General features: G+C 48.8%; 1 protein-coding gene across 2 annotated transcripts; it reads right to left on the bottom strand.

The window, feature by feature from the left end:
• Positions 1–237: 237 nt before the first annotated feature.
• On the bottom strand, positions 238–17603 carry LOC147366654 (clusterin). 2 transcript variants are annotated; one of them, XM_086414879.1, is made up of 9 exons: positions 17096–17603; positions 13376–13492; positions 11946–12094; positions 9478–9648; positions 7041–7449; positions 5308–5409; positions 1611–1840; positions 726–895; positions 238–493 (listed from the first exon to the last, which is right to left on the bottom strand). In XM_086414879.1, the coding sequence occupies exons 2-9, from the start codon at positions 13452–13454 to the stop codon at positions 484–486; spliced, it is 1320 nt and encodes a 439-aa protein (XP_086271005.1). In that variant the 5' UTR covers positions 13455–13492; positions 17096–17603; the 3' UTR covers positions 238–483. The 2 variants fall into 2 exon arrangements, with proteins under 2 accessions (XP_086271005.1, XP_086271004.1); XM_086414878.1 differs by having other exon boundaries at positions 17563–17603.
• Between the last annotated feature and the right edge of the window lie 7425 nt (positions 17604–25028).

The following is a 25028-nucleotide window of genomic DNA, read 5'->3' as shown; positions in this document are numbered from 1 at the left end:
TCCTCTGAACCAGTTTTTCCCTGTATATGCAAATTGTATGTTTATAAGTGAAAATGTTAATACATTAAATGATTGTTAACCTTAAAGCATAAAAAAAAAAAAAAAAAGAAGAACCTGGTGGGCTACCAGGTTCTGTAATAGAGATCAATAGAGGCTGAGCAAATAAACAACAGTGAACTAAGATCCCATATGTCTCAGGACGCAGTCAAAAAAAAAAAAAGAGGACACAGCAGAGCATTCAGATTACAAGGTGGTTTATTGAGTTAGTGGCATGCGAGCAAGTTCTTCCCGTGATCAGCAAACGCAGGCATTAGTGCGTTTCAGAGGAGTTCAGAGGAAGGAGAGGCTGGAGGGGTCAGGAGGACCTCGAGGTCAGGGCCTGGTCATCTGGCGACGTGCAGAGCTCTCTAAAGGGGCCTGAAGCTCATCTCAGGGGCAAGTGGGTGCAGACGCCCCGATACTTGCAAAAGCAACTTTCACGCCTCACTCCTCCCTGAAAAAGAAGCGGGGGAGGGGAAGGTAAGCTGACACTCCTTGAGAAGCAGCAATCAACACTTTGATTCTCACCAACCCTGAAAGAACATCCTCCAAAGAAAGAAAAAACTTCCTAGTAGCTTCCCAACTTCCTGCCTGGGCTCTGGCTGCAGCTCCAGTGATACCCAGGCTGCCCCCCACTTTTTTGGACCCCCAGACGGACCACAGTGGGGCAGGGGGCGCACACTCACTGGCTCTTCCGGCGGTATTGCTGCAGTGCTTTCTCTGCCACATTCTCCATGAAGTTAGGACTGGAGACTTCCTGCGGGACCGTCACTGTGATGGGGAAGGAGTTGAAGAGTTTCACAATCACCTTGGTGAGGCCAGACGGGATGCTGGGGTCGGAGTTGTGGGAATTCACCTGGAAGGAGAAAAGAAAAGTCACGACGGGGTGGGGATGACAGTCAACACGGACTCGGCTGGCAACTAAAGTCGGGCTTCATTCGGATCCACGGACCCCTTTGCTTTTCACTCACCTCCACTTTCTATACAACTCGGGGAACAGAAATGCCCTAACCCCACAGACACAGTAGTCTGGTGAGGGGGTAAACGCCTTCCACGAAGGGCCAGTCCAGGGGGGGCCCCACCAAGTAAAATATGGTTTCGAGCCGCCTGCTTCCTTTGGGCAGCCACTGGCCAGGTGGTGGTAGAAATAGCAGCAGGGAGAGAAAAAGAAACGTTTCCTGGTACTAGAGAGAAGCTTCTTATCACTGGAGGAGAACAATGGGCCAGTTCATGGGGCCTCCTATGTGAGACAGGGCAGCTCTCCAGAAAGAGCTCTCACCCTGCAGCTGGACGGGTGATCACCCCTCAGGTGGGAGATGCGGGGTAAGCTGTTGAACCACGCCCTTTCCTCACCCATAAGATGGGACTGTGACACTCTGCCTCACTGGGCAACAGCGCCTCCGTGCACCGCTGTGCCTGAGGGTTCGCTTCCTGGGGTAGGACAAGTGCTCCATCGAAAGCAGACATGGCCCCATGAACATCTTGATCCTGTTTCACCCCCAGGGGAGGACCACACGACCTCCAGGCCGCACCGAGGGCGTAGCGGCAGTGCACGGCCAGCAGGGACTCACCGTGAAGACCTGCAGGTAGTGTTGGTCGTCGCTCTGCGTGAGGTTGGCCAGCTGGGACACCCAGGTGAACTGCTCGTTCAGCTGCTTGAGCAGGGCCGACGTGTTGAGCATCTTCTGCTGGTAGGACTGGAGCAGCTGGTCGTACAGCCTGCTGAACTTCTCCGCCAGCTGCAGGGATGCGTTCAGCTGCTGGCGCAGCAGCGTCTGAGTCGGGTTGCTGGCCGAACAGTCTGCCCAGAGAGGCAAAGAACACAGACAGATGACAGAAAGGTGAAGGGAGAGCTCAACAGGGATGCAGACAAATGGCAACCAGGTCACGCAGCCAGGACCTGAGCCAGAGCTACTCAGAATGCCATCTTTCCACCAAGCATCTGCGGTCAGCCCAAGACAAAGCAGAGAGCTGGCCCTGAGTGTGACTCAGCATGTGCTGTCTTCATCAAGAAAGTCTTGCTCTGGAAGATGGTGTCAGCTGAAGTAAACTGTCTTGGTGACATCACTGATTTCTCTTTGGGTGCAAGACCCTGTCTCCCTGGAGACGGGCAAGGAGGGGCACTGCCCCACACCTCATGAAGCATGGCCTCGGGGCTCCGTGTGCTCAGACTAGGAGATCCTCTCACTGCCCTGTCCCCTCAGGAACCATTTCCAGAAGTGGTGGATGTTATCTGTAGCTGCTATTTGTCCAGTACTGCTATGCTTATGCTCAGGCATTACCAAGCGCTCTGGATAGCAGTGATCATTAATAGTCTGATGTATTCTGACGTCCAGCAATGAAACTGAGGACCACAGAGCTAAACCATCTGCCTAAAGTCATAGGATGAACGATTTGGGAGGTCAGGATGGTGAACCCAGAGCTGTAACTCCTAAACTTGGGCTCTTGCTACTCAGTCTATGGCTCTGGAAACTTCTCCAAGCTAGCTTGTATCTATAGAGTTGGAAATTCTGGCCCCAAGAAGCTAAGTAGCAGAAGAGCCAGCCAGGATCCTCGGACCACAAGCACACAGGGACTGAGGGCTGTGGGCCCAGGTTTGCCCGCCTGCCCATCACGGCTGGCTACCAACCTCACCAGAGAGTAGGCAAGTTCATTGCTTTTGGCCCCCACCCCTACCCCACCCACCGCAGATGGTGAGATAGACAAGAGCTAGAAACAACACTCTCTCTTTAAACACTCTCTCTCTGTTTTTCTCTCCCTTAATTGTTGAAAAATGCCCCAAAGAGCACACGAAACTCAAGCAAGTCAGGGAAAAAGGAGGAGTTCTTTGCATGCTTCATCATGCTGGTTGTAATCATTTCTGTTAATGGAGGAGCAAGCAATCAGGTGGAGCAAGACATAGGATTATGAACAATAAGCTGAGTTGAGAAATACGCACAATGACTACACTCTCTGTGCCAGGGAGTCATTGAAAGTAAGGACAGCCACTGGGAACCAGGATGCAGCCTAGGGCAGTGGCCCTCACCTGGGGCAGCGCTGTCCCCAGGGATATTTGACAAGGTCTGAAAACACTTTTGGTTGTCACAACTGGTCGGGGGGGCGGTGGGAGGTTACTGGCATCCAGGGGCTAGAGGCCAGAGATGCTGCTAACTGCCTTACAGTGCACAGGGCAGCCCCGTCACAAACAGAGATCCGGCCCAGGGACTTCCCCAGTGGTTCAGTGGTTGAGAATCCGCCTTGCAATGCAGGGGTCACGGGGTTGATCCCTGGTTAGGGAACTAGGATCCCACGTTGCATGCCGCAACTACTGAGCCCACCCACTGCGATGCATGACGCAGTGAAGATCCTGCATGCCACAGCTAGGACCCAATGCAGCCAGATAAAAATATTTTTTAATAGTTATTTAAAAAATGATGAAGCCTATCATTTAAAAAAAAAAAAAAAAGAATGATCTGGTTCAAAATGCCAGGAGAATGGAGATTGCAAAAGTCCCGTCTGGAGGTCCCAGGCAGCACACACATGCTCCCACGGCTGCAAGCACCTTAGATAAGAGGTCCTAAGTCCTCCTCAATGTAGAAAAGAAAACCAGCGTTTCAGGAAGTTGTGATCAGTGACGGTTAAGATCGGTATCAGGGGCACCAATCTGAGCTTGGGCGTCAGGAGGTCTCTTCTTCTGGCCCTAAGGTGACTTTCTCACTGTGAGGCACTATGTGATTTATGGCTTTCTAACTGTGATATGTTATGGGCTAAACCCAAGAGGCGGGCGTGTGGGCTCACCTCACTCCTTCATGGATCAGCCTCACATAGCACTCGTACTTTTGCAGTGGCTTCTAAAATCACAGCACTGAGACTAGGAATATTTAACTAGACTCTGAAGGGCTGCCCAGGCACCCAAAAGAATTAAGTAAGAGCAAAGCAAACACCCCCCAGGATCAACTCACTCAGTACAGAGAAATAATTAACTCCTTCCTTCCAAGCATAGACTTTTGTGAGCCAGGAAGTGTGTCACTGCTTTTATAGCTGTTTACCTCCAAGTAGGAAGAATTCCGGGGAAGGCAATGGCACCCCACTCCAGTACTCTTGCCTGGAAAATCCCATGGACAGAGGAGCCTGGTAGGCTGCAGTCCATGGGGTCGCTAGGAGTCGGACACGACTGAGTGACTTCATTTTCACTTTTCACTTTCAAGCTTTGGAGAAGGAAATGGCAATCTACTCCAGTACTCCTGCCTGGAGAATCCCAGGGACGGCGGAGCCTGGTGGGCTGCCATCTATGGGGTCGCACAGAGTCGGACACGACTGAAGCGACTTAGCAGCAGCAGCAGCAGGAAGAATTCAGTCCCCTTGATAAAACAGAGAGCAACAGCGGAAGAGAGCTATTTCCTCCAACTCAGGGATCAACCAACCACAGGGAAGGTGGCCAGAAAGCGAAGGTACCCCGAGGAGAGACCATATGTTCAGGGCAGAGAACACAGCAGCAATGGTGGGGAACACCTCCCAAACACCCCCCAGGAGGGGCGTCCAGTAATCTTGGCAGGTCACCAAACCTTCTCTGACTCAGTCTCCTCCTCTGTAAGAAAAGCAGCCACCCCAGTTATTCTAGGGAAAGAGCAAATGTTTGTAAAGTGTTGAGAAGAAGGGTGTTTGGTAACAAACACACGGCAAGAGTTTGTTTAATAGAGTCCGTACTGCTGAAGCACTTCCTCGATGGCTCAGTGGTAAAGAATCTGCCTGTCCATACAGGAGACTTGAGTTCAATCTCTGGGTTGGGAAAATCCCTTGAAGTAGGAAATGGCAACCCACTCCAGTATTCTTGCCTTGGAAATCCCATGGACAGAGGAGCCTGGGCTACAGTCCATGGGTTGCAAAGAGTCAGACACGACTTAGCGACAACAACATACTGTCTAAATTTTCATCGTCTGCAGCCAAAAATGAAGTATACTAGGTTTAGCCCCTGGGAACAGACTGACTGGAGGAAGTCACAGGATGACAGCTTTTTAGAAAGCACCCCTCCCACAGTCAGCTGTTAACCATGAGCTGATGTGATAAGTATTCTGTCTCCTGACCTCAGGGACAACTCTGCATCTTAACCCTCAACCCCAGATGGGGGATCCAGGGAGAGCCAAGCAAAGGCCAGTCCCCCCTACCAAGAGCCACAGCTGAAGGCAGCAGAGCTGGCATTAAACTCCCACCCACCTGACCCGCTAAAGGCAAGCCCAGTGAGGTGCTGGGGACCTGAAGACACAGGAGACCAGGGGGCCCCTGACTCACCCACTTCCAGGATCTCCTGGCACTTCTCGCACTGGTCCTTCATCCGCAGGCATCCCGTGGAGTTGTGGCGGATCTCCTTACACACAGTACGGTCGTTGTTTTCTGGGAACACACGGGACAAGTCACGCAGAGCAACACGGGCTGCCCCCGTCTCTCTGAGCCCTTCCACACCACTGACAAGCCTTTTGAGATGATTCTGCGGGCAGAGCAGGTTGGCATCTGGCTGTCTGCCTGAAGACTGCTGGTCCTCCAGGCTTGGACCAGCAGTGGGACTCCCTGCAGTGGGACCAGGAGGTGGCGCCCAGGCCTCCCTGAGCTGGGCATGGCCACGCTCTCACCACCTTCGCCTGCTGACACCTCTCCCACCTCCATACTCCCTTAGCTGTGTGTACTTCTCTTTGGTATCATAACCCGTTTTGCTCTGCAATCTGTCTTGTCTCGTTTCTCTCCCCCTGGCCAGGCAGCAAGCTCCTTGAAGGCAGGAGTAAGATTTACCTTGGAACCTCCTTATAACACAGGGCGACTCCCCACCCCCCGCAACCTTATGGATATGCAGGAAATGCTTGTTCAGGTCAATTTGTTGTTTAGCCGCTAAGCCGTGTCAGATTCTTTTGCGACCCCATGGGCTGTAGCCTGCCAGGGTCCTCGGTCCATGAGCTTCTCCAGGCAAGAATACTGGAGCGGGTTGCCATTTCTTTTTCCAAGGAATCTTCCCAACTCAGGGTTCTAACCCATGTCTGCTGCATTGGCAGGTGAGTTCTTTAACACTGAGCCACCGGGAAACCTGTTTAAGTCAGTACCCTCCTGTATTTCCAATCCATTACAAGCCAAAACCCAGTGCTGGTCCAACTGTAGCATTTAGCCGATGGGGTTGGCCAACCAGTGTCTATTGGTTCAATGAAAGAAATCACTTCGAAAAGTTTCGGCTTTTCATGTCCATGTTAGAGTTCATTCATTCAAAAGATACTCGTTATGTGCCCATTCTCTACCAGACTCTAAGGTTATAGCCACAAACAGCTTTCTTAACTGTACAGTGAGCTGATTATATAATTCATTGCCAGTATATGCATGGCATCCATATAAAGCACCTGAGTTCTCAAGACAAAGAGGTCTAGCCCTCAGGACCAGTGGTCCACAACCTTTTTGGTTCAAGGGATCAGTTTTGTGGAAGACAAATTTTTCCATGGACCACGGAGGGGGAGGGTGGGGGAAGGTTTCAGGATGATTCAAGAGCATCACATTTATTGTGCACTTTATGTCTATTACTATTACACCAACTCCACCTCAGTCAACAAGCATTAAATCCCAGAGGCCGGGAATCCCGACCCTAGAGGAAATTGTTGGAAGGAGCCTGGAAAACTCAAAAGAATACCAGAGTTACAAGTCCTGTAGGACTAGATTTGACCAGCCCAGGGGATTTCCCAAACCAGGGATCAAACCCACGTCTCCTGCATTGCAGGCGGATTCTTTACAGCTGAGCCAATAGGGATGTCTGTGAACCTTTGGGCATGTTCCTACACTCCCTGTCAGAGATGGTAGCCCCCTCCCCAGGTTGCTCCTTGGGGGATTCAGATGATACAGGCCAAGTCCTGGGCACAGATCTGAGCATCTAAGGCTCCCTGCCTCTATACTTCCTTAGCTCCTTAGCTATTCATACGTCTCTTCAGCATCACAGCCTGTTTGACTGGGTTAAGCATCTCAAAGAACTGAGTTTTTGTCCCCCTCCTTCTCACCTGTGAATTCCATCGTGGGGAAGTGGTAGGGAGTCCTCTGCAGGTGGGCGTCCATGGCCTGCTGGGCCTGGTGGATCATGTCGTAGAAGGGCTGAAACACATCGTGGAAGTTGAAGGGTTCCAACAAGGGGAAAGGCATCACGTTCCGGGCAAAGCGGGACTTGGGATTGAAGAAGAGTGACCCCCTCGGGAACGAGCTGAAGGGGGAGTAGTACTGAGTGTCCTGGGGCCTCCGGAGGAAGAACCGGTCCTGGAAGAGCTCGTCCATGATGCTGGACGCCCGGGTGAAGCTGTCCTCCATGACGTCCATCACGTGGCTCTGCTCCCGGTCATTCTCCATCAGGGAATCGATGCGGTCACCGTTGATCCAGAAGTAGAAGGGGGAGCTCTGGTTTAGGAACTCCTCAAGCTGTGACAGGAGGTGGGGGATAGTCAGGGATGCCTCCCCCTTGTCAAGAGGGGCCAGGCCCATCCCAGCACCTGGGACATCTCAGAGTCACAGCATGGGGCGGAGGCCCGGCTGGGAATGGCTCCCATCTCTGAAATGTCCAGGCCAGCCCCCTTCCATTCTGCTGACCCCAGCGGGCAGGAGTAAGAAGACCTGTGAGGCTAAGGAAGTCACAAGACCCGTCAGGTGAGACTAGTCTTCTGTCCTCTTTGACCCCCAATCAGCCAAGCGCCAACCAATAGGACTCTGGGGAAGGGCAAAATTCATGAGTCCTAATTGAGCAAGGCCTGCAGGGGAGGGTAGATAAATATTAGCATACTAAAAATTCTTAATTCCTTTTGCTAAAGAGGACACAGGGCTCTGCTCTACCATGGAGCCATTTGTTAACTTATGCAGCTAAGAATAGCTGGATGAGAGTCTTTTAAGATGGCAAATACCTGGCACAGGTGTTTTTCACATTCCCACATTACTGCATTCATAGCAGACATTACCAATCAATCACACACTGCAGCCAGAACTAATCAATTGCAACTGGCACACGAAATGAAGCTGTGATACTGTGATTTATCCACCTTGCAGTGCAGGGTACATGAGTTCAAACCCTGGTTGGGGAACTAGGATCCCACTTGCCACGGGGTAAATTTCATGTAGGTAAAATCATTTTTAAAAAAGCCACCAGTGGGTGACCAGCCCATTGGTCACCCATTAAAAAAATAATTAAAATAAAAGGATTTGAGTCAGTCATATATATATATATATATATGGTCTGGTTCCTGACAAGAAGGTCCTAAAGATCTTGGAATTCCTGTGATAAGAGCAATTAAGATGTCTTGTTATGTTAGGGAGGTGACTTTTGGAAAGCAACTAAGGATGGGGGCTGACTGTCAGGGAGCGAACTACATGATTAAAGGGCTAGTGCTTTCGGCCCCAGCCCCTGATCTCTACAGAGGGGAGAGGGACTGGAGACTGAATCAGTGACCAATGGTCAATGATTTAATCAACCATGCTGGTGTAATGAAGCCTCTATTAAATCCAAAAGGATGGGCTTGTAAAGCTTCTGGGTTGATAGACACGTGCACCAAAGAGATGCAAGAGACTGCTGCACTTGGAGAGGCCATGAAGGCCCCCCACCGCTCCCCATCCCTAGCTCTGGGTATCTCTTCCATCTTGCTGCTCCTGACTCATATCCTTTTATTTTTATTATTTTTTAATGGGTGACCAATGGGCTGGTCACCCATTGGTAGCATTTTTAAAAAAGATTTTACCTACGTGAAATTTACCCCGTGGCAAGTGGGATCCTAGTTCCCCAACCAGGGTTTGAACTCATGTACCCTGCACCGCAAGGTAGATACTTAACTACTGGACCACTGGGGAAATCCCCTGAGTTCTATCCTTCTATAACAAATTGATTATCTACTATGTAAAATGTTTTTCTGGGTTCTGTGAGCTTCTCGAGCAAATTAATGCTCGAGATTGCCTACAGGGGCAATCCACCTGTAGGAGACTTGGGTTCGATGCCTGGGTCAAGAAGATCCCTGGGAGAAGGAAATGGCAACTCACTCCAGTACTTTTGCCTGGGAAATCCCATGGACAGAGGAGCCTGTCAGGCTACAGTCCATAGGGTTGCAAAGAGTAGGACACGACTTAGCGAATCAACAGCAACAAAAGGAAGCAGTCATGGAACTCTCTGATCTACAGCCAGTCAGTCAGAAGCACCTGGACTTCTGACTGGCTGTTGAAGTTGGGGGGTGGGCATGATGGGGCAGTCTTGTGGGACTGAGCCCTGAACTTGTGGGGTCTAACGCTGTCTCCGGGTAGATGGGGTCCAACTTGAGCTGAACTGCAGGGCACCCAGCTGGTGTGGGAGAATCCCTTGGTGGGGAAATACCCCTATACTTGGAACTCGGTGCAGAATCAAAGAAGCATCTTCAGCTCTCCTCACTCCCCACCCCAAGCCATGCTGCGCTGAAGGAGCGGAGCCCTCATCACCTGGTGGCCAACCAGTCCCGATCCGCTTCTGCACACCCGCGCGTAGAACTTCATGCAGGTCTGCTTGAGGCAGGGCTTACATTCCTCCCAAAGGGCTGTCATGGTCTCATTGCACACCCCCTGGGACGCCTTCAGCTTGTTTTCAGAATCCCTGGTGTCATTCAGGGCGTCCTAGGGGATAACAAAAGCTGGCTTAGCCACAGAAACCACAGGCTTCCCCTGCCCGAGGTAGGCATGGGTGGGCCTGCCCACCTCTGCCAAACCTGGGCACATGGGGTGCTTGTTTCCATCCCTGCTCTCGTTCATGTTTGCCACCTGGATGTTCCTTCTCATCTGGTTTTAAACATCCTCCCATCTTCATCCTGCTCCTTAGTCCCTTCTGGCCCCTAGAGCTCATCTGGACTTCTTTCTCTGACGCTGCACCTACAGTCTTTACCCCAAGACTTCCCCCCTCTCAACAAATAACCCACTTTCTACTCTCAACTTCAGGAATTTCAATGTCATCTTCCAAAGCTTCCCTGAATCTTATTTTTCTATGGCAACCACAGCCCCTGGCATACCACGGTAATAGGTAAGCTTCCAAAATCAAGGTCACATCTACTACCAAAACTCTCTAACATGACCATGACATTTGATCCAGTAAATCTGCAAGACTCTATCCCAAGGATTTCCTGCAATAAAGGAGAAGTTCATATGCCTGAAGATATTTGTTTCAATATTCATGAATGGCAAAAAAAAAAAATACTGGCGTCAACTCAGGTGCTCAAAACTAGGGGACCAGTTAGGGAAACTGTGGTACCTACAAATGGTAAACAGGATAGCATTACCAAGGATGTTTATAATAATTGTTAAATATTATAATAAGCATTTCTCACATTAAAAAATTCATGAGTTTGAGTATAGCCACTGTCCAAAAAGTATAGAAGAGAAAAAGTAGTAAGAAATAGATCAAATGCAGGTATCCTTAGATACCTAAGGAACTGTCCTAAGGTAAAAGGATTATGGAAAAACTTTTTCTCTTCTGCTTTTCTGTATTAAAATCTTGATAAATGTGGGTATTACTCTTCAAAGAATTAAGTAAACCATCCATACCCCCAAATGAAGCTCCAGTAGGAATGTGTGACCAGGAAGAGCTGTGTGAGATCTTCCCCTACTTCGTGTTCCCCGTCCCCCTGGGCCATGTCCACTGCCTTTCCCACATGGGGAAGGCCACCATGCCTTCTACTAGGCCAATTCACAGGCAATTCCTTTCTTTCCCGTTCCCATATTCCTCACCTGAGAAGTCATGGAGTCTTTTTCCAAACATGATGTGCTTTATCATAGATTGTCAACTATCAAATCCCAGTGAGTAGCACAACATTCAAGAAAAAGACTTGCCACTTCTCCGTGGACTCTAGGAGCCTTCTCATAGCATGGTGGGAATTTCTATTCATGCCAAGAAAGATAATTAAGTTTCAAAGAAAGGGCTGCACCCAGGCCAACATTTCTGTAAGTGGCTTCCATGAAATTGTGCTACAAGTTATCGGGAAAAAAATAAATGGATTCCTTGGTCAAATGGATTTGAAAAGCACTTGGGTTGAATGAAGTCACACATGTTCCTTTACTGCAGAACTTCTCTGAGTCTTTATAATGATTTCACTCCATGCATTAGGGACCATAGGCCCCATTTCAGCATCTCTGTCATTAGGGTTAGGGGAGCAACAAGAGTAGAATTTGAGGATATCGTCAAGGAGACTATTTTTTAAATAAGCTGGGCTTCCCAGGTGGCACTTGTAAAGAACCCACCTGCCAATGCAGAAGACATTTAAGAGAAGCAGGTTCGATCCCTGGGTCAGAAAGATTCCCCTGGAGGAGGAAATGGCAACCCACTCCAGTATTCTTGCCTGGAGAATCCCATGAACAGAGGAGCCTGGTGGGCTACAGTACATGGGGTCTCAAAGAGTTGGACACAACTGAAGCGACTTAGCACAGTGTAAATAAGCTGTTTATTGAACAATAGTAGTTTAGTTTTGTGTGTTCACCAGTGGACCTAGATGTCTGTTTACAAAGTAGTCCAGAACTCAGATGTGAGCAATAGTGTGTGCCTGCTGTACCCCAAAGGTATTACTCACACTAGATAAGCTTCCTGAAGGTAGGGTGACATCCACCTCCTAACCTGTGACAATGACAGACCCTACCCAAAGCCGACCTTGGAGCTTGCACACAATCGGGGTTTAGAAAAATCTATTGAAATAAATCTGGGCAGCAGGCCCTAGGCCAGGCTTGAAATGAAACCAGATCCGAAATCTCACCCCTTGAAGCTTTCAAAAGCAAATAAACCTTTCCTATTTGTTAACCACAGCCCTGGGTATCAGCTGACACAGCCTGGAAGGAAAGACAGAGGGTCACCATGGCAACCTGGCAGGGCTTCCCCATGCCCTGCCTCCAGCACAGAGGATCAAGGTAGGGGCAGCTCGGCTCTTCCTTACCTCTTTCTTCTTCTTGGCTTCCTCTAGGGAGCTGAGCAGTAATTTGCGCTCTTCATTGGTTTGTTCTATTTGGGTCTTTATCTGTTTCACCTCCTTGAGGGCATTTTTAATTTCTTTATTCACGTACTTACTCCCCTCGGTGGACATTTCTGCAGGAAAAGGGCAGGCAGGTGGATGATGTGAGAGGAAGGGATGGTGCTGGGAATACAACCCTGGAACCAGTATAAAGGGTCAGAAAGGCCAGGGGGTCTAGGGGCTGCTAAGGCTGGGGTCTCCCTGGCAGGCAGCCTTCAGGGTCCCAGCTTCACCCTGACCCGGGTTCCATTCCCAGTGTTCCATCTCCAGGGCACACTGAAGACCCAGGGCCTGAGAATCAATTACAGCCAGCTTCTCAGAAAAGCAAACACTGGAGCGGACACACCCCAGAGGAGGAATAACCCAGTGTGCTCCTGGGGCGCTGGAGGAGCAGCCTAACCAGCTGCAGAAGAAAATTTTCAAGGAAAAAAAAAATCCTGGAAGCGTAATTGTTTAAGCATCAAAATATCAAATTGTATCCTTCTGGATATAATTTCTTCTGGAATGCAGTTTAAGCAAACATCTGAATTTCATCTTTGTTCTGACGAATGGTATCAGGTGACAAGGGACATGGAGGTGAGACTGTGATCAGACACCACATCGTGTGACAAATACAATGAGATAATGTCACCGAAGTACTGAAAGTAACAGCCCACGCTTCTCTGGTGCTTATCCTGGGTCAAGCACCACACTGGACACTTCACATGCATTTTATTTAAGACTCTCAACATCGCCTTCACCCCACTGCACAAGTGAGGATGGAGAATCATAGTGAGGTCAAGATACTCACCCAGGGTTATAACAGCTGGGGAGGGCAGAGACAGACTCCCACCCACCTCTGATCTCAATATTAGGGTTTCTAACTACTACCCCGGAGATTTGGTCAGCTCGCGGGATGAGAGTGAAGCAGAGGGAAGACAGGTGTCAAGAAGGACCTAGCAGAAGAGGGGAAGCAAAAGCCGGGCTTTGAAGGATGACAAGCCCTCCTAATAAATGATATTTCCTCTTTCCTGAATCCAGAGCATTGGTTTTCTAGGTGGCAAGGTGGCAGATACAGGTAGTGAGCTTTATGGAAACTCCAAGGGAAGTCCACAGAGGCCCCAGTGGTCCAGGCTTCAAGGAGCGTCATGGGGGAGGTGTGGGCGCTGGGCCAAGCGGACTGGGAAGGGAACAGCTGAAGGAGATGCAGCAGTCAGAAAGGGCTTGGGTTCCATCTGAAAGTGCCTGGAAGACAATTTGACCACAAAGAGCCTGGGCTGGCGACAGAGGGCTCAGAGAGGGGCCTGAGCAGAGCAAACCAGATCCAATGCACAGGGAAGAAAAGGTCTCTGACCCCTGGGGGCCTGGTCACTTACCCTGGAGCTCTTTGTCCGAGATTGCCCAGCCACTCTCCCAGCTGAGCAGCAGCCCCATCAACAGCAGTAGAGTCTTCATCTTGCCTCCTTCTCCACTTCTGGAATCCCAGCACGCCTCTGTTTGTAGAGAACAGGGGACTGTCATGGCAACAGCTAGACAGCCCGCTGGTCTCCAGCCCAGCCTGCCGCCTGCTTTCCTGGAGCCCTTCTGAGGCCTGGCCCTCCGCTATGCCCTTAGCTTGCATCACCGCCTTTTTATCCCAGGGACTGGACAAGAAAGGATCAGTCTTGCCAATGCGCACTTTAAAAAGAAAGTGGGAGGCAGCAGGTACCAGGAAGAACCCCAGGAAAGCAGCCTCATACAGAAGAAACGAGGATCTGGAGTCAGAACCACTGGACTCAGGTCCAAGCTACCCTCCTCCTGCTCCTCGTCCTCCCCTTCCTCCCCGTTCCTCCCCCTCCTCCTTCTCTTCTCATCATAGCTGACTGTGCCCGAAAAAGGCACAGGAACTGTCTGCATCCAGAGAGGACATCCATCTGACAATACCTGCTCACATCAAACTCAACTCTGAATACACCTCTCTTGGGTCACTCGTCCGGCCTATCCCATCCCCCTAACGTGGGGACTGCAGTCCAGAGCGCAGCCAGCCCCCTGCTGTTGACATCACCAAGCCTGCCCGCAGCAGGCAGCACCAATCAATCACAGCACTGTCCCCAGCCATGTCTCGACACCTCCTGAAAGTGCTTTTCGAGGGTCTGAAGCTGTTTTGAGGGCCTGAGGCACTGACAGCCTCAGACCCTCTGGGTTGGCACAGGAAAATAAATTCATTTGTCATCCCCAGTGTGAGACTTGAGGCAGGAGGCGTGGATGGGGGAGTAGAACAAGGCGAGGACAGTGGTCTCCAGGGAGCGTAGAGAGGGAGGGGCAAAGCCAAAGGATTGGGGAGGGGGATGTGGGGGGGCAAGGAGCCTCCCCAGAAGAAGTCCTGCTGGGAGGAGCGCCTCTCTGCTCTGCCAGGTCCCTTTCACTCAGCTGGTCTCTCTTAACCCACCGCAGAGCGTCTGCCAAGGTCCTTGCACCACACTCGGCTGGCTGCCTGAACACTGGACCAGCTGGCCTTACACAATGGATCCTTTCCCAAAAGCTGAAGTTGTTGCAAAACAGAAACCCCTCCCCCTGCATCCGTCCCCCTGCACCCCTCCCCACAACTTATCATCTGAACTCACCCGCTTCCCGTAACAAGAGTAGGAAGGGGCTCTCCCCTTCCTGGAATGACGCTCACCCCAAAGCTGCTCTCAGCTCCGTAGGCTGAGACCCTGGGAGAACATGAATAAGCCAAGTCTCTCCTGAGACACAATTAGTAAGGTAGCCAGGCTGTGGTGCCTGAGCAGCGTGGGAGAGGAGAGCGGGTCACTGACCTCCCCAGAGATGGTGGGTGGGCGGCTGAGCCAGGGCGCTATTTCAGTCTGCCAGGCACTGCCCCAGCTGCTCACTGAGGCCTGAAACGCCTCAAGCAGGGACAGAGGCTTTGTCACGCCAGAGAGACAAAGCCAGAGAGAAACACCCCTTCAGCAGAGCACCCCCCGTAAGTGAAGGCTTTTGAGAAATCCATATACCAGCCTTTGAAATAGGCTTGGACCGGAAGACGGGGCATTGGGTCCTGAGGAAAAGAGATGCAGGGAAGTCAGGAAAGTCACAGGCAAGAGCACTGGATGAGGAGTCCAGAAACCCAGGGGTCAGTATAGGATCTCCCATCAGAAGCCTGGAGACCATGGGAGCCATGGAGCTGAGAGCTGGGACAGGGACCTGTCTCTCATTCAGTCCTCCACCTCAGAGGGGAGGCAGAACCCAGAAACATGATGGGGCCCCCAAGGCCTACAAGCAGGTGGCAACCCCAGGATTGAGAACCCAGCCCTCCCAATCCCCTAGTCCAGTGTTCTTTCCTTGACATTGAGTCACTGAAATCTGAGCCTCAGTTTTTCCATCTGTAAAATGGACCTAATACAGACCTCAGAGATTTGAATTTGTTCTGTAAACACAAGGGTCTTATGTCATCACAGGAAATTCTGACTCCTTCAGAAATAGACGTAGGACCAATTGTGGGCACTGGCACGATATCTTTCAGGGAAGTGGGAGGACATGTAGAGACATGACCTACATGTAGAGACATGGACAGAGAAACTGAAACAGACACACAGAGGCCACTGCAGTCAGTCCTTCCCTGCTGCGGGCTTTGCCTTAATGAAGCAATTGGCTCCTTAAAAGTACATGGGAATTAGCCAGGAGTCTTGTTATTACACCAGATTCTGATTCTGAGACTGCTGTGCTAAAAAGCTTGCAGGTAATACTGATACTCGGAGACGGTATCAGTCTCCCCACTCCAGTGGGTTGCCTGGAAAATCCCATGGACAGAGGAGCCTGGTAGGCTGCAGTCCATGGGGTCGCAAAGAGTCAGACACGACTGAGCAACTTCACTTTCACTTTTCACTTTCCTGCATTGGAGAAGGAAATGGCAACCCACTCCAGTGTTCTTGCCTGGAGAATCCCAGGGACAGGGGAGCCTGGTGGGCTGCCATCTATGGGGTCGCACAGAGTCGGACACGACTGAAGCGACTTAGCAGCAGCAGCAGTAGCAATACTGATTCTAGCCGAAGGACAGTACGAGAACAGCGGCTGTGCAGCCAAATTACCCTCCCTTTGCACTAACTCCCCTCCCCTCCCATTTTCAGACCAGGGCACCTGGTTGCCAACTGTTCTGATTAAACCAGCCACTCAAAGGTCCTCCTTTCCCCAGAAGAAGCCACGGGCAGAGTAAGCCGCACAGTTCAAAGCCCAAGCTGCTCTCCTACACCCTCCCCAAATAAATAAACTCTACCTAAATGAAAAACAAAACAATTCACCTGTAATTCACACCCTCCGGAGGCAAACAATAGCACTGCTTATCTTTCCTCTTTTCTATGCATTTGCATACAATTGGGTCCTTTACATCCACTATCTTCAAATACACTGTAAAAGCATACTTTCGTGGCTGTGTAATAGTCCTTTTTCTGGTGTACCTTGTTTTGCCATTCCACAAAGCTGAGCATTTAAATTGTCTTTAATTTCTGACTATTATTATAACGAACACTCTTAAGAGCATCCTTTTATAGAATTTGCACATACTCTTAATTCTTAACCTCAGTCTTAAATAGTAATAATCAGCTTCTTTTTTTCAGTAAGTCCAGAAATTCTGGAAGGTCAAGACTTGGGCTCTAATCCCAATTCTGATACTTATTTTCTTTTTATCTTTGCAGATTTATCTTTCTGTTTATCGTTCCAGATTTTCATCTATAAAATGTGACAGTTTTGAATCAGATGTCTGAAATCTGATGGAGGTTGTGTGACACGTTTCTCTGATGTACTCTGATGCATTAGGAAGCAGAAAGAGTTTTCCAGGTGTCTCAGTGGTGAAGAATCTGCCTGCCAATGCAGGAGACTCAAGAGATGCGGGTTCCATCCCTGAGTTGGGAAGATCCCCTGAAGGAGGAAATGGCAACCCACTCCAGTATTCTTGCCTGGAGAATTCCATGGACAGAGGAGCCTGGCAGGCTACAGTCCATGGGGTACCAGAGTCAGACACGACAGAGCACGCACACAACATATACTTAAATCAAAAGATCATACTTATAAACACACTAGCCAGAAAACTAGAGAATTAAGGAACAAACAAGATGACTCACGCGCTCAAGCTGACCGCCACCCCTGGAGATATCAGCGCCTTTGCAAGGAAAATGCTGCAGGAAGGCTCTCAGGGCGGGCCAGCTCTGCCACTAACTAGCCTTGGCCTCCAGCGTCTGCGGCAGTCCCCCAAATGTCAATTTCCCCATCTTTACAAAAAGAGGTTCACTACACCTATCCTGTGTACCCCCAGAGAACTGTGATTGGAGTTCATGAACAAAAGGGTTCCCGAGTCCTTGCCTGTGCGCCGACCCCAGCAATTTTCGGACCCTGCCAGGCTCACAGGCGATGGGGTGGTCACCTGCCTTCCCTGATCTCCCGACTCCACCCAAAGCACCCCTCTGACAGCCCTCTAACTACCAGTGATCATCCTCTCCTAGCCTGGCGGCCACCTCCACCCCCATCCCCTTGCTCATCGTCCCTGCGGCGGGGCTCTGCGTAGGGAACTGGAAGGGTGGAGACGTCTCACCGGTCACCGCTGCCCGCGCGCTCCTCCTGGCCACGCCGCGTGCACAGCACCGTGAGGCGACCGTATTTATAGCGCTCCGCTGCGTATACACCCACTTTGGGGCTGGCTGCAAACCTGCATGACTCACGCCCAAAGAATGCCGTAGAAAGCACCGGGAGCTTTCTGGAAGCCGGCGCGGGAGGGGGTGCTGAGATGCGAGGGGCGGGCAGTTGGCTGGGTGGGAGGGGAGGTCCGGTGCAGCACTCGGCGGGGGGCGCAGGGGGGCGCTTTGGCACCGTGAAACGCTCCAGCGGAGACAGACGTTGGGGTGCGGGATCGCACCCTTGGGGCTCAGAGCTGGGGCACGGCGCCCCCAGGAGGGAAGAGCCTGAATTAACGTGCACGGCGAGCGCCCAGCTCCGCAGAAGTGGAGGGATGCTCCGCGCCCCAGGCTGGTGCCTACTCCCGAATCAAAACTCAGAATTCCGCTGCCCGATTGAACGTTAGTTTTTCACGTGCGTCACTCCTCCGGCTCCATTTAAAAGCATCAGAAATAACGGGGTGTAATGGAGAGGGATGTTGTGATAGAGAAGGAACACAGAAAGTGTGAAATAACCGCTTCCCAAACCACTACAGTCACCTGGTGACCCCATGGCAGACCTGCTAGGCTGCAGGAACAGAAACAGGTTCTTAGGAATGAACAGAGCATCCGTTTGGGAAATCATAAGGCCTCCCTGACTCTTTGATTCCTAGACCTTAACTAAATGTTGTCCCCATCCACTTGAGACTCAGCCAAATCAGGTGGGCTTCATGAACATGGGACCCTGCTACTGTCCAAGTCTTGAAATTCTCAATCGTTTTTGAACAAGGGGCCCTGCGTTTTCCTTGTGCCCAGGGCCTCACAAATTATGCTGCTGATCCTATTTGCAAAGGCCTTCGCTCATCTCCACCAGCCCCAAGTTCCTTCTGCTGGCAGGAGGAAGCTTGCCAACAGACTCCCTGTGGCAGGGGGCTTTGATGGGGCTGAGGGGTGGGAACCCTTATGCCACCCCTGGCAGGCAGGGGAGCGACCCAGAAGCCCCACAGGCATAGCGATTAATACTTTCTGGGGAAGAAACAGAGTCAGGCACTCTGATCCAGGATGTTTGAGCCCTAAGAGAAAGGTCTAGGGGCTTAAGGGTGGTTTTCGCCCTGGCTGGGGGAAGATGGGTGTGCAGGGCAGGCGGGGACAGTTTGGTTCACTTGCCAACTGAAAACCGGCAAGATCAGGGGCACAGAGGAGAGTCGTGTGGCGAGGGGCTGAGTTTTCCTGCTCACAGCTTTCAACATACACCTTCAGACCCAGTCCCTGGTTGCCCAAGGTCCGAGGCAACTAGGACCCCACCCTTTTCAGGAAGGAGCACAGAGGGAGCTTCTAGGCAAGCGGAAAAACAGGGAGAAAAGTGTATGCGGGGGCAGGAGGGGGGAGGAGTGTTGCCAAGAATTCTGATGGAGCTCTCAGCTCCATCCTGAGGATCTGGGTGACCTTGGCCAGCCCGAAGATTTTAACCCCCACACCCCATCCGGGCTCCTCAGTTCTCTAGTTTCTTCCTTTTGGACAATGAGGAATCTGGAATGTATCATCTCTGAGGTCCCCTTCAATCTCACCAGGAGCAACGCCAAGTGTGAGAAGATCACCAGCCCAGAAGGAAGAAAAAAAAAAAATTCAACCAGAATTTGCAACAGTATTTCTCCCCTGAGTCTTCACTTTATCTTCCTGAAAAAGTCTAATTATCAGTAACAGCTACATTTTCTATGGAGACTGCCACCTCTTTAGCATCCTATCAATGCCCCCAGGACAGATGGATTCTCTTTGAGTTCCCTCCTTGTAACTTTTCTGTTCTGTGACTCCCCAGCATCCGGAACATTAGGCACAAATCTGTAATAATTATATATTTTTTAAAATCAGACTTTGGAGGACAAGACAAGGATATCTGCCTTAGTCAGCTGAAGCAGGGGGAGGGAGGAGAAGAAGGGATTGGGAGAAAATAACATGATTCACAGCCTCAACTGTGGTCCTCTGGGAGCAATTACTTGATGACTCCAGCTCGCCACTAAGCACACAAGGCTCAGAAGATGAAACTTCAAGGGGAAAAGTGCACCGTAAATGCATCAACTAGATTTTAAACAGTCTAAATAGATCACGGAGACCTATCGGTGCAGCCCTCACCCAGTAGTTGACTCTTTCTTTTTAACTTTTATTGGCTCGTAGTAGATTTTTTACAATGTTGTGTTAGTTTCAGGTGTACAGCAAAGTGAATCAGTTATCAGTTCAGTTCAGTTGCTCAGTCGTGTCCAACTCTTTGCGACCCCATGAATTGCAGCACGCCAGGCCTCCCTGTCCATCACCAACTCCCAGAGTTCACTCAGACTCACATCCATCGAGTCAGTGATGCCATCCAGCCATCTCATCCTCTGTCGTCCCCTTCTCTTCTTGCCCCCAATCCCTCCCAGCATCAGAGTCTTTTCCAATGAGTCAACTCTTCACATGAGGTGGCCAAAGTACTGGAGTTTCAGCTTTAGCATCATTCCTTCCAAAGAAATCCCAGGGCTGATCTCCTTGAGAATGGGCTGGTTGATCTCCTTGCAGTCCAAGGGACTCTCAGGAGTCTTCTCCAACACCACAGTTCAAAAGCATCAATTCTTCCGCATTCAGCCTTCTTCACAGTCCAACTCTCACATCCATACATGACCACAGGAAAAACCATAGCCTTGACTAGACGAACCTTTGTTGGCAAAGTAATGTCTCTGCTTTTGATATGCTATCTAGGTTGGTCATAATTTTCCTTCCAAGGAGTAAACATCTTTTAATTTCATGGCTGCAGTCACCATCTGCAGTGATTTTGGAGCCCAGAAAAATAAAGTCTGACACTGTTTCCACTGTTTCCCCATCTATTTCCCATGAAGTGGTGGGACCGGATGCCATGATCTTCGTTTTCTGAATGTTGAGCTTGAAGCCAACTTTTTCACTGTCCTCTTTCATTTTCATCAAGAGGCTTTTGAGTTCCTCTTCACTTTTTGCCATAAGGGTGGTGTCATCTGCATATCTGAGGTTCTTGATATTTCTCCCGGCAATCTTGATTCCATCTTGTGCTTCTTCCAGTCCAGCGTTTCTGATAATGTACTCTGCATATAAGTTAAATAAACAGGGTGACAATATACAGCCTTGACGAGCTCCTTTTCCTATTGGAACCAGTCTGTTGTTCCATGTCCAGTTCTAACTGTTGCTTCCTGACCTGCATACAAATTTCTCAAGAGGCAGGTCAGGTGCTCTAGTATTCCCATCTCTTGAAGAATTTTCCACAGTTTCATGTGATCCACACAGTCAAAGGCTTTGGCATAGTCAAGAAAGCAGAAATAGATGTTTTTCTGGAACTCTCTTGCTTTTTCCATGATCCAGCGGATGTTGGCAATTTGATCTCTGGTTCCTCTGCCTTTTCTAAAACCAGCTTGAACATCAGGAAGTTCACGATTCACATATTGCTGAAGCCTGGCTTGGAGAATTTTGAGCATTACTTTACTAGCGTGTGAGATGAGTGCAATTGTGCGGTAGTTTGAGCATTCTTCGGCATTGCCTTTCTTTGGGATTGGAATGAAAACTGACCTTTTCCAGTCCTGTGACCACTGCTGAGTTTTCCAAATTTGCTGGCATATTGAGTGCAGCACTCTCACAGCATCATCTTTCAGGATTTGGAATAGCTCCACTGGAATTCCATCACCTCCGCTAGCTTTGTTCGTAACGATGCTTCCTAAGGCCCACCTGACTTCATCCATTCTTTTACATTCTTTACCCATGTAGGTCATTACTGACTATTGAACAGAGTCCCTTGTGCTGTACAGTAGGTCCTTGTTAGTTACCTAGTTTATATATAGTGCTGTGTATATGTCAATCCCAGTCTCCCAGTTTTGATCCCTCCCCTCCCCTTACCTCTTGGCAACCATAAGTTTGTTTTCTACATCTGTATTTCAGTTTCTGTTTTGTAAATGCATTCATTTATACTCTTTTTATATTTATTTTATAGTTTTTTTTTTAACTGAATGTGTTACCATATTGCTTTTATGTTTTGAGTTTTGCCCACAACTCATATGGGATCTTAGGTCCCCAACCAGGGATTAAACCCTTACCCCCTACATTGGAAGGCAAAGTCTTAACCACCAGACCTTCAGGGAAGTCCCCTTATACCTTTGTTTTTTTTTTAGATTCCACTACTTGATTCTCAACTGCCCCCAGCTACCACCACCACTGGCACATTCCCATCAGGTGGTCACCCTGGCCTCTGTTTGGATGCCCCCAATAACTGAGTGCTCATCACCTCCATGCATGAAATCATCTAGAAAACTGTCCACAGAGTTAGTTGTCTGTACAGCTTGTTGAAGTCAGAGTCTGGCTCCTGCAAGGGACAATCTCAGACCCAGGTGTGTCATCTGGAGCCACACAGAGAAAACCCAATCCATCTCCCCACTGCTAGTAGCCCTTCGGCTCTTTGAAGGGCTGTTTCAAGGGCTATTTCATTTCTCCCAGCATTTCCCAGGCTTGTCACTGCCTGCTCTGTCACAGTTTGCAAATTCTTCCCCAACCCTTTGGCCTTCTGCACCTTGCCTCTCTTGAGCTCTGGGCCTGCCAATACAGGTGAGGACTGACCACAGGCCAGAGCAGGACCACCTGCTCTCTTGCACAAACACTCAAGATAAGCTTTTATTCAGCTGCTGAGTCACTTGGCTGATTCATATAGAATTGATCTTTTTTTGGCAGACGCTGACGTTTAGTCATTTTCCTCCCATTACAGACAGGCGGTCGGGTTTGGGGTTTGGGGCTTGATTTTTTTCCTTGGAGTGGGGGAACCATTGGGGAGGGGACAGGGAGAAAGTAAAGAACTTTATGTTTAGCTGTTCATCTCTTTCTGCTTTACCTACCATTGTCCCCTGTTCGGTGGTATCTTTGTTATGCACCCACCCCACCACCACCGTCACGGTCCAGCTCTGTGCCAGCAGCTTAAGTACCACTGATGTAAGTGGGACGAGCTAGAAAAGGATGAAAGCAGTAAATACTCCATGGCCTATAATTAAGAGTCACCCTCCAGGCTCTAATTATAATTTGGGTGTATTCGGTCATAAAAAAAATAATGGGTAATAAAATCATAAGTGATAAAATCGGCCTAGAGCTGATGCAGAGGCATCCTACTGCTCTTTCAGGGCTTCCCTAAGTCTGGAAAATTCGGCTCCATCCACTGTGTTTCCCTTATTTTCCCAAATAGGATCTCTTTGGGAAAAGATCTATGCTAGTCTCTCTTGAGTTGCTTATCATAGACCTATAAGTAGGCAAATATTACTTAAACTATCTTCACTGTTAATCCTTTATTGGTATAAGAGATTCTGAAATTGGGATTGTAGGGTAAAAGAGAATGTGTCATCTTAATGTTAACATATACAGGCTGGTGGTAGCAGCAACTCTCACTGTCTCTGAGAAAACCCGACTCCCACGTGACCATCAGCCTGGATGTAGTCGTCCTTTTGAACGTTTGCCACTCTGGTGGGTGAAACTGACATTTTGCTCTCTTACTGTCTTTGTGTGTTCGTTGTTTTCAGCTCTTCCTTTTAAAATAAAGTTTCCTTTTCTGTGACTTGCTCATTCATATTATTTGTTTGTTCTGTTGGGTTAGGCATCCTTTTTTAAGTTGAAGTATAGTTGATTTACAGTGCACCCCTTTTTCTAACAATGTACAGGAGCTCTTTAAATAAATGATGTAATCCTCTGTGTATTGCAGATGTTTTTACCAAGCTCTCATGTCTTTTACCTTTCATAAGGGTGGTTCTTTACATTTTTTTGTAGTGAAATTTCCTTATCTTTTCCTTTATAGTTTCTAGGTCTCCTGTCTTGCTTAAGAATGTCTTCTGCTTACTAAAATATAGACAGTAAAAAATACTGTATCACCATGTTATATACCTGAAGCTAATATTATTGACTTAAATATAAAGTCAACTATACTTCAATAAAAATAAAAATCATTAGGTAGATGTCTATTATGTATTACATGCCCAAATACTGCATGGTATAGATTGGGTATAGTTAGATATAGATAGATGAATATCAGATAGATATTAATAGATAGATATAGAATTGGAGACAGGTAATATAGATGATAGATACAATAGATGATAAACAGAAAATAGATAAATAAATAGACATAGAGAGATGATGGACTTCAAGGTGGCGCTAAAGGTAAAGAAACTGCCTACCAATGCAGGAGACATAAGAGACACGGGTTTGATCCTTGGGTTGAGAAACCCCCTGGAGAAGGGAATGGTAATGAAAGGTTGTTGCTGAACCACGAAAAAACGCTGGGATTCTTGGCCTCTGGAGGAGAAGAATTCAATTCGGGGCCAGAGATGAGACTTGATCGCTCAGAGCTTTAGTGTAATAAGTTTTATTAAAGTATAAAGGAGATAGAGAAAGCTTCTGATATAGGCATCAGAAGGAGGCAGAAAGAGTACCTCCTGAGTTACAGCAGCTTTAAAGGTGGAGCCATTGTCACTCTTAAGGCTCCGTGGCAGCCCAAACCTGGGGATAATTTCATGGATTAAAATCTTTATAACCTCCTTAGCCTGTTCACTACGACAGGGAAAAGCCTCAATCCATCCAGAAAAAAGTATCCACCCAAACTTGTAAGCAAGAATACCCATTAGCTTTTGGCATATGAGTAAAATCAATTTCCCAGTCCTCTCCAGGATACTTTCCACTTAGTTGTAATCCAGATTTTGCTAGCTTTTCAGTCTTTGGGTTATTTTTCTGACAAACCTCACACCTTTTGATAATGTTCTTTAAAGTTTTCATTACATTTTTACCTTCAAACAAATGAGAAGCCATCTGGTAAGTACTCTCTGCACCCAAATGAAAACTCTGGTGTAAACCTTTAAGAATTTTCCACTGAGCATTTTCAGGGATTATTAGTCATCCATCCTCGGACTGTGACCACCCTTTGTCAGTAATCTTTGCTCCTCTTTTCTCATATTTTTCTAATTCTTCCTCAGTATACTGTAGTTTTCCCTGTTCCACAGGACCTGTCCAGATCAAAGGCGTCTGCAGTGAAGGGGTTTCATAAAGTGCCACTTTTCTGGCTTGACAGTCAGCCAACTGATTACCTTCGGCTACTTTACTTCCATCCCTGCTGTGCCCTTTGCAATGCATAACTGCTACTTCTTTAGGACAATATATAGCAGTTAAAAGTCTCTCGATCTCTCTGAAATGTTTAATAGGTTCTCCTGTTGTTGTTCTAAACTGTCTTTCTTTCCATATTGTAGCATGAGCATGTAAAGTCAAATAAACATACTTAAAATCTGTGTAGATACTTACCCACGACCCTTTTCTTAACTCTAGAGCTCGGGTCAGAGCCACAAGCTCTGCTAACTGAGCACTGGTTCCCTGGGGGAGAGATTTTGCTTCTAAAATC

Source organism: Bos grunniens, chromosome 8 (assembly GCF_055505025.1).
Source record: "Bos grunniens cultivar Pamir isolate PY7600 chromosome 8, Bosgru_T2T1.0, whole genome shotgun sequence".
Classification (NCBI taxonomy): Eukaryota; Metazoa; Chordata; class Mammalia; order Artiodactyla; family Bovidae; genus Bos; species Bos grunniens.
This window is presented reverse-complemented; position numbering and strand designations above follow the sequence as displayed.

Bases quoted from the DNA above. Each gene is read 5' to 3' on its own strand.
- LOC147366654 (XM_086414879.1), bottom strand. From the start codon at position 13,454: ATGAAGACTCTACTGCTGTTGATGGGGCTGCTGCTCAGCTGGGAGAGT. The intron at 1,841-5,307 runs GTGAGTCAGGGG...CTCTCTGGGCAG, and splicing joins CCAGGAGATCCTGGAAGTGG to ACTGTTCGGCCAGCAACCCG. The intron at 896-1,610 runs GTGAGTCCCTGC...TTCTCCTTCCAG, and splicing joins ACTACCTGCAGGTCTTCACG to GTGAATTCCCACAACTCCGA.